The sequence below is a fragment of the Bos indicus genome, chromosome 19 (assembly GCF_029378745.1).
Source record: "Bos indicus isolate NIAB-ARS_2022 breed Sahiwal x Tharparkar chromosome 19, NIAB-ARS_B.indTharparkar_mat_pri_1.0, whole genome shotgun sequence".
Classification (NCBI taxonomy): Eukaryota; Metazoa; Chordata; class Mammalia; order Artiodactyla; family Bovidae; genus Bos; species Bos indicus.
The window spans coordinates 49369916-49378827 of NC_091778.1; the positions used below are offsets into that span (position 1 = coordinate 49369916).

Here is an 8912-nt window from a genome sequence, read left to right on the forward strand (position 1 = left end):
GTCCGGCTCTGCACACAGAGGTGCACTGAACTTCAGGTCCTAGCCCTGAGCTGCTCCCAGTCACTCCCGCAGCAGGCGGGCTGGGGATTGTTTTGCTTCTGATTTTATGCAGAAAGTCTGAAGGGGTTATCTGACTAAGAATCCCCAGGCTTCCCCACCACAAGGCCTCTTGATTTGGGAATCTCTCTTGCATAGCTCTGGGTCAAATGAAAAAAAATAAAAGGAAAAAAATATATCTCCAGCATCTCATAGTTTAATGTTTGACCAAAATCATATCCATACCTATACATTTATTGAATGACAAAGAACAATTTTTGACTGTGAAAAGTTAAAGTCAAAGTTCGTAAGAAAAAATGTATATACAATTTCCAGGCTTGGTGGAGGACAGGAGGGTAGAGTAGAGGCAGGGGAAGCCCTGCCCTCAGGGACCTTCTAGTTTAACTGGAGAACAAGGCCAAGACGGGCAATGCAAAGTTGTAGCTACACCAGAGCTGTGGAGGACATCGTCCAAACAGGGACCAGATAGGGGCTGGGGTGTTTTGGGAAGGCTTCCTGTAGGTGGAGGACTTTGAAGGACAAGAGGACTGGGGTGGGTAGGGGAGGGTGGCTCCTCTAGGGCTGAGACGCTCGAGTCCTGCAGGACTCAAGCACTGCTTGTCAGCTGGAGAGGAGGCAGGACTCGGGCATCCCCACCAAGATGAAGGACCAGTCCAGTCAGACCTTCTCTGCTGTTCAGGGTCCCGCCAGAGTCAGAGCGGGGAAAGAAAGCAGACACGACCACAGGTCCCAACTGGGCCTCCAGAGAGAGCCGGACATGAGCTGAGCAGACCTCCCCGCCCCCAGGCCGATGGGTGCCCAAACGTTTGTGTCCAAACAGGTACCCTTATCAACTCCAGAACCACAGACGTCACAAGCCTGTGTGTGTTTTCTCAAGACACACTGTTTATTCCACGGGGGAAAGGGCTCAAGGCCAGCAGCCCCCTGGGGTGGGGCAGGGCGGGAGAGAGCAGGAGAGAACGGGAGAGGGACGAAGCTCTTGTGGCCCATCTGCGGCCACTTGGGGTAGGCTGTGACCCTGCCCCGGCTCTCCAGAGAAGCCAGGCTGCTCTGAGTCCACTTGCAGGTTCCAGACAAGTCTCTGCCTTCCCTGGCCTTCACAGGGCCATGGATCCCCCACATAGGACCCCCAGAAGGCGGGGTCCAGTCTAACCCCCGAGGACCCCCTTGCTCCTAATCACTGCCCTGCAGCCCTTCTATGCCAGTCCCTTCCGTGAGAGATGGGGACCAAGGGCTGGAGGGGCAGGTGGGTCTGGCAGGCCTGCTTTGGAGGCTGACGGGGGTCCAGGGAAAAGTGGGGGACGTCTCTGAAGCAGTCACTGAGGGCCCAGCGGGCTGTGCCCAGGAGCATGGGGAGGGCCAGCCCCTCACTCCTGGCCTGGGTGCTCACCCACCGACCACTTCACCTCCCCTGTCCGCAGAGTCACTATGTCTTCATAAGTGGCCGTCTGGTCAATATCCAGGCCCTGGAGAGATGAAACGGAGCTCAGGCCTTGAACACTCCCCTGGCCTCACGCCGATGGTGCCTCTGACTGCCCCCCTCGGCCCTCGGAGCTTCCAGGAGTATGGGGGGGTCCACCTTGCCCCTTACCTCATAGGTGTGATCTTCCTCCATCCCGGCCTTGCTGTCATCCTGGCGGGGGAGGGATGGAGAGCAGAGTGTTAGCTTCCTCCACCCCATCCACTGCTGGGCCAGGCTGGGGAGGGCCAGGGAGATTGGTCTTGGGTGAAGGGTCAAGGGTCAGGGTTGAGGGGCACTCTGTGAGAACAGCTGATGAATAAGGGAGTGTTTGAATGGGTGAGTCAGTGGGTGGGCTCTGGGGCTGGGGAGACAGAGACCCTGCCGGTGTCTGGCCGGCCCCCACGGTCACCTTGTCCAGCAGCAGGAAGATGGGCACAATGATGAACAGAATGATAAGCAAGGTCTGGATCATGATGATGCCATCTTTCAGTGTGTTCCGCCGCTTCAGCTGGGCCAAGGTGCTGAACCCTGGGAGGAGGTGGGTGGACGTGGTGAGGCTTGGTGGGACCTGTCCCTGCTTTGGGCCCGGACCCCTCAGGACCTGCTTCTCCGCGGCTCTCCCAGGTGCCCGGGGTCACAGCCACCCAACACGGTGTGACCCTCCCTCCTACTGGTGGAGGGCTGGGGTGGGGTGGGGTGGGGTGGGTGTTGGTGGGGCTCCAGGAGCACCCCATGCTCTCCCTGGCTGGTGGGGGGTAGCGGGGTGGAGGGGTGGGCCCCACACACACCCATGACCCGGAGCTCAGTGCCACAGCCGTGCTCTGTCCTCTGGGTCCCCTTGGAACACTCCTGCTTGCAGAAGTAGATGCCATTGTCCTGAAACTGGACGCTTAGGATGGTGAGAACGGCCTCAGATTTGTTATGGGACTGGAGGATGCGGCCCTGCTCCGCGTGAAGTGTCTTGGGCTCTGAGTCCGGCTTCGGCTTCCGGAACCAGCTCACGAGACCATCATCCTCCACGTGGCACCTGATCTCCACTGTGGAGCCCCGTTTCTTGGCCACGAAACGTGGGTGCTGCCAGATCCGGGAACAAGTGTTTCCTGTGGGTGTCAGGGCTGGGGTCAAAATCCTGCTCCTTGCATTCTGGACCGCCGGCCGACCATGGTCCGCCACCCCCGCAACCATGGCCCCTGTCCCGGGCAGCGCTGACCCCTGGCTTGGTCTCCTGGCTTGCCCTTGCTTCTCAGAGTGTGGGACAGTCATGAGGCAGAGGTGTAGGGGAACTGAGCCATGTGAGGAGCTGCGGGCCACACCGCCGGACCCCGCCCCTTCCTAATGGCCCACTCTCCCCATTTGATTTTCCTTTAGAAGGGCCTGGAAACTTCCAACGCCTTTCCATGCCCCTGATGCAGGCCTCACCTTCTGAGGCCAGAGGGCCCCCAGGACAGCCTCTAACCTGGCCTGGTGTTCTCCCCTCTCCCTGTCCACACCAGCCCCCAGTCCTCAGGGTGACCCCGCAAATCCTCAGCCTGGCAATCAAGGCTCCCGCATCAATCTCCTGCCCATGTCTCCTTTGTCACCCCTTCTGCGTGGTCCTGTTCCTCTTTTTATTCCTATGCCTTTCTCAGCTTGCCACACTCCCCACCACCCATCTGCCCCAGGAGACCTCCCTCCTGCTTGGTCCCCAGTCAGGGGTGCCCTAGGAACCCCTAAGCCCCTGCAGCCTGTTGGGGGCCCCCAAGGTTGCAGGCTCCTGCTGGGGCTAAGCCCAACTCCCCAGCCAGACAGCCCAGGCCTACATACCCAGTGGGATCCCCTCCTCCCTGATCTTTGGGACTCATGTTTGACGTGGGTGACGCTGGAGAAGTAGGGGTTGGAGGAACTTTAGAGCCAGGTCTTACAGAGGGAGACAGACCCTCAGGAGGCCTGGGGATGGGTGGGGAGAACCCAAGGGGGCCAGGGCGCCGGGACGACCATAGGGCAGCTTGCGGACAGGGACCCCCACGTTGGACACAGACATACATGCTCCCAGAAGGTTCAGGGGAAGTTGCTGACCTTTGGGATCCCGGAGCAGGTCATCTGTTTTGTCCGCCAGCACCTTCTCACCTGCTGGGTGGGAGGAAGTGGGCGGGGCTGGTCCTTCCGAGTTGGCTGCCCCGCCCCTGCATTCCCAGACCCACTTCCTCCCCGCAGGACATCAGCTCCACGATCCCTGCCCTGGAGAGTCTAGAGCGGGGTGGGGTCACCAGAGGATCTGATTCCCAGCCCTGCTTCTGCCCTCGGCCTTTGAGTGGGCTCTTGGATGAGAGGGAAGAAGTCCCGCCTGGAAGGCTCTACCGCCTTCCAGACCAGAGCACCAAGTGGGGAGCAGGCCTGTCCCAGGTCTGGTGCGGGGCGGCCTCTCCACCGCTTCCCCCACCCAGGGCCCTGCAGCGCCTGGGGGTGAACGACCCTCTCTCCTTTCTTCCTCCCCGGCCTAGCTCTTCTCCGAGGTCAGAGCCACCAGCACCTCTCCCCCAGCTCAGCCCGACACCCTCCGGGCTGGAGAAGGGCTGGGGGCTGCAGACTCCAGAGCCCACCAGCCCCTCAGCCTGGCTGATTCCCACAGACCCGGTCCCCAGGGCTGTCAGAGGGAGACAGGAGGCAGCAAAAGTGAGAGACGGAAGGCGGAGGAGGCAAGAGCAGGAGACAGCAGCAGTGGAAAGAGCGAAACCAGGGGGCCTCTGGGCCCCTCGAGCAGTACCTGAAAGGAGCAGCAGCCCCAGCACCAGCCAGTTGTTGAGCCCGGGAATCAACGCCGACCCTGCCATGCTCACCCTGTCTCCAGCCCCAAGCCCGTGACAACGGAGGCTCCTGGGGGAAAACGTGTAACTGCCTGGGCTGCAGTCTGCCTCCTCCCCGCCTCTTCCCCACCAGGCCCCTTCCTGCCATGCAAATTGGGACCCAGGGGAGGCACCAGCTCTCTGGGGACCCTGGGGGAGGGCAGGCTCTCTTGTCAGCTGTGCCGCTAAGACCCAAGGGTCACCCCGGCTTGGGCACTGCGGCTGGGGTCTGTGACGGATGCCCCTGGGGTCCGTGACAGATGCCCCTGGGAGGCAGGGACCCCTGAGGCCCCATCCCAACCCCCAAGATCACGTCCTGGGGCCCGTCGGCCTCGCAGTCTGGAGTCCCAGGCACTTAACTGAATCCACACGGGTCCTGTGGATGGATGTGGGCACAGCCCTTCCACCCCAGACCAACTTATACCCTTCAACTTACACATCCAGGAAGGACGGGGTAGGAGTGCTGGGGGGACAGCTATGGACCCAGAGCCCAGCCTCTTGGCTAGAGTGCAGGTGGCCATGTTGGCAGTTGATGGAGGCTTGACCTTGTGTAGGAAGGGAGCCACAGAGGCTCTTGAGCAAGAACAGGCCAAGAGCGGCAGCCACTTGGGAGAAGATTTGGTCCCAGCTCTGGCGAGAGGCCCCTCCTCGCTCACTTGGTGGGAGAGTTTGCTGGGAGCTGCCAAAGATGGCGGACTTAGGTGTTGATGGCTTACTGAAAACCCACCACTTAGCAATCAGCCGGACTCTCAGGGCACAGAAGTGTTACCCACAGCTCCAGGGGTCTGGAGTGGAAGACAAGAGGCTGGTCTGGGGGAGCCTGCAAGTTCTGAAACAGAAAGTCTCTCTGGCTTTTTCTCATCTGTCAGCAGAGCAGTAGATGGAACCACAGAGTCTAGGAGCTTGTCTAAGCTGAACTATGCGCCCTGGCCCTGGATCAGACACAGCCCTCATCCCTTGGGGTCTTGGGGGGGCGGTGCCCTTGTGCAGTGCATAACTTGCACAGCTGCCCATGGCAGGCGCATCCCTCAGCCCCACAGCTGAGTTCTTGAGTTTTACGTATTATGGCACCTTCTTTACTCTCTCTTGGCCCCTTGCTCTGTCTCTTCCTTCACCCCCCAGAAAGGGAAAGAAGATGCTGAATCCTGTGTCCTCTGCCCACATCTCACTCTCTTCACCACCCGCTAGTTTTCAAGCAGCCTGTGCTGCTGGCAGGTCTGAGTTCTGGGAGACATGGACCCACCACCCAGGCCAGGGTTGCTGGTGAAGAAGGCAGAGGTCTGGGTGCTGGCCCCCTAAGTCCTGGGCATAGGCCTCACCTGGTACAGTGGCACCCCACCCCCAACCCGAGGAGCACAGGTTGGGGCTGGAGCTATGGGAAGTGGGGATAGGGGAGTTCAGGTTCCATCCGAGAAACAGCTGTTCCCGGCAGTCCCAGATGTTCTTGCTGGTTCCAGATGTTCCGAACAAAGAGAAAAACATTTCTCTGAAAAGGTGTCAGATGTTCCGTTCACAGAACAAACAGCCCAGGAATATAAACATCAGCTGAGGTCAGCATGGGGACCACAGGCCCCTGGTGCTGGTGGGGGTGGTTGGAGACTCCCCCAGAGGAATGGAGGGAAATCCAGGGGTCTCTTCCTTTAGCCAAACACCTCCTGGTGATGGAGGACTTGGTTAGCTTTGGGGCTGGTGGCCCCCAAATTTGGGAGAAAGGTGGAGAAAGGTTGGGGTGCACCCGTGTGTGTGTGTGTGTGTGTGTGTGTGTGTGCATGTAGCTGCCAACTGGGGTGTACTGCCGAGTTGTAGGGTGTGAGGCTGTTTGGGAGCTGGTCTGCAGCCCAGGGTGCCTCTGGGGGGCCATGGAGGTTGGGGACGCAGTGGGTACCCTCCAAACATACACACATGTCTGCATCTCCTGTGGGCAGCAATGCAGATGTGTCCTTTGGACCTCATTCCCATTCATGCCAGGCAGGGATCTATTTTCAGGAAGGGGTGGGGGCCCCACCGTCTGCAGGGTTATTTGTCACAGGTGGGGCCGTGCTGTTCCGTCCGCAGTGACAACAGCACCGAGCTCCTTCCGAGGCTTGTGACGCTTTTTCTTTCCTGGAACAGGAGGCCTCGTAAGCCCACCTCCGCCTCTGCCCCCAGCTGCCCTGGGCCGTACACCCCGACATCTGGCAGCTCCCACCCCACCTTTCCAGGAAGGCAGCATCAGAACAAGAGATGAGGGTATAGGGAGAATAGACAAGGAGCTCAGGGTTAGGGAAAGCAAGAGGGCAGGGACCCCCAGGATCCCCGGGAAGTGGGGGGAGGGCAGAGCCTCAGCTTGGAAAGAATGACCTCTGCCCCTCCCCTAGCCCTTCCTTCCTCACTAACTCTGCTCGGCCCCTTGTGACCAGGGCGGGCGGGCTCAGAAGGATGCCGGCTTGAGTAGTTACTGAGCGCGCACGCCTAGAGCCCGGGCTCTGCAACAAGAGGAGCTGCTGCAATGAGAAGCCTATGACCTGTGACGAGGAGTACCCCCTGCTTGCCACAACTAGAGAAAGCTCTTGCACAGCAACGAAGACCCAGCACAGCCCAAAATAAATAGATAAGAGAAACCAAGCCAAGTCACAGAACATGTATCTGAAAACAAAAAAGAGAATGCTGGTTTGACCCCTAACTCTGCAGTACACCAGCCAGGAAGCCTCCCCCAGTTACCTGGCGATTCTCAACAAACGGTGGTCCTGCCCTACACTGACAGCTCTGGAAGTGCTCCAGGGCCGAGGGATTGAGGCGAACCCAGCTCTCCTGTATTGCAGCTGGATTCTTTACCGTCTGAGCTATCAGGGAAGCCCTTCCAGGGCCATGGTGGTTTAGTTGCTAAGTCGTGTCTGATTCTTTGCGACCCCATGTACTATAGCCCGCCACGTTCCTCTGGCCATGGGATTCTCCAGGCAAGAATACTGGAGTGGGTTGCCATTTCCTTCTCCAGGAGATCTTCCTGACCCGGGAATTGAACCCGGGTCTCCTGCATTTCAGGCAGACTCTTTACTGACTGAGCTATAAGGGAAGCCCCCTCCAGGGCTGTGGCCATGGTCAAATGACTAGTGGATGCCACTGGCGTTCCTGGGCCAGGGGCAGCGAAGACACAGCAGTGGGAGGGGCAGATTTTTCCTGCCTTACCTGCCAACAGCACCCCAGTTAAGCAACACCCATTCTTAACCTCTCAGGGACCAAGTTTCCTCCTTTAGGCAAAATACAAATAACTGTAATAAAACCTTCTTTGTGTGTGCTCAGGGGCTTAGTTGCGTTGGACTCTTTGAGGGCCCCTGGACTGTAATCTGCCATGCTTCTCTGTCCATGGGATTTCCCAGGCAAGAATACCGGAGAGGGGTTGCCATTTCCTCCTCAAGGGGATCTTCCTGACCCAGGGATCGAACCTGCGTCTCCTACATTAGCAGGTGGATTCTTTACCACTGAGCCACCTGTCCTTTGCAGGGCAGTCGTGAGCCTTGAAGGGCCTCTTGTATCTGAAGTGCATGGTGACGTAGGTGGAAGCACAGTCCACCCTCAGGAGGTGGTGAGTAGCATTGATATCTGGGGGAAGCACATGGTTCTGAATAGGAACCTCGGTTATGTTTATCACCCAGGATCTTACCTTTTTCTTTCACCATTCAAGGCTCAGGGGCAACATAGATCGGGGCACTCTCAAGCTCTCCTGTCCTTGAGGACAGAGAGAGCCCCAACCGAGGTTTGGAGAAACTTAAAGTAAAAAGTGAGAAGGAGCTTTCCCCACCTCTGAGAAGGGGTTCAGCACCCCCATGTGGGCTCAGAAACCCTGCTGGCACCCCACCCCCACAGGCAAAGACATCTGCAGGGTGGGAAGGGGCTCGAGGACACGGCTGAGGGAGGTTGGGGTGGCCTGTGGGTGCCCCTCCCCAGCCGCCAGGGGAGCCATGTAACCTCAGGACTCAGGAAAAGGGGAGTGGGGATACAGAAATCTTGAAAGGGACTAAATATTTACTAGTTTAGAGGAATACAGCCCTGGCTGTCGGAAAGCAAAATTAAATCTAAACTTATATTTCACTCACTGGGATTGTGGCCTGAGCTCACTACATATTTCTCTTTGTCATAGGTCCATGGGATGCTGGGTCCTCTGGGGTCAGAGGCAGCATCCTAAAGGGGATTGGGCCTCAGGAAAGGGAAGGGCCACACCGTGGACCCACAGGCCATGGGTGAGGCAGAAAAGTGATGGGGGCTTCCAGAGAGGAGGGTCTGGGCATACAGGTCCCAACGCCTATTTCCTGGGTACTGTTGTGGGCAGGGAGGGGTAGTGTGGGTGCTGCCTGTTAGTGGGGTGGGCAGGGGTGAGGGAACGACTCCTGACCTCATCTGGCCTCTTGAGGAGGCTGGGTTCCAGCCAGACTAAGCCAGAGGAGGGAGCTGGGGCCCTCCTTATCCTGCCCTCCCTAATACCTGGCAGCTCCCCAAGGCTTCTCCACTTGTTTCCAATCCCCCTAGCCCTTCTTGTCGCCCTCAGCTCCCGTCCACGTCCGCACACAGAGGCACAGAAGGAAAAAGCGTACTCG

At 58.6% G+C, this 8912-nt stretch overlaps 1 protein-coding gene across 2 annotated transcripts; it reads right to left on the reverse strand.

Moving 5' to 3' along the window:
• Positions 1-237: 237 nt before the first annotated feature.
• Positions 238-4413, reverse strand: CD79B (CD79b molecule). Of its 2 annotated transcripts, none has more exons than XM_070773768.1 (6): positions 4263-4413; positions 3575-3628; positions 2308-2619; positions 1929-2047; positions 1649-1690; positions 238-1523 (listed from the first exon to the last, which is right to left on the reverse strand). In XM_070773768.1, exons 1-6 carry the CDS (start codon positions 4327-4329, stop codon positions 1425-1427), a joined length of 693 nt encoding a protein of 230 aa, XP_070629869.1. In that variant the 5' UTR covers positions 4330-4413; the 3' UTR covers positions 238-1424. The 2 variants fall into 2 exon arrangements, with proteins under 2 accessions (XP_070629869.1, XP_070629870.1); XM_070773769.1 differs by having other exon boundaries at positions 3575-3625; positions 4263-4412.
• Between the last annotated feature and the right edge of the window lie 4499 nt (positions 4414-8912).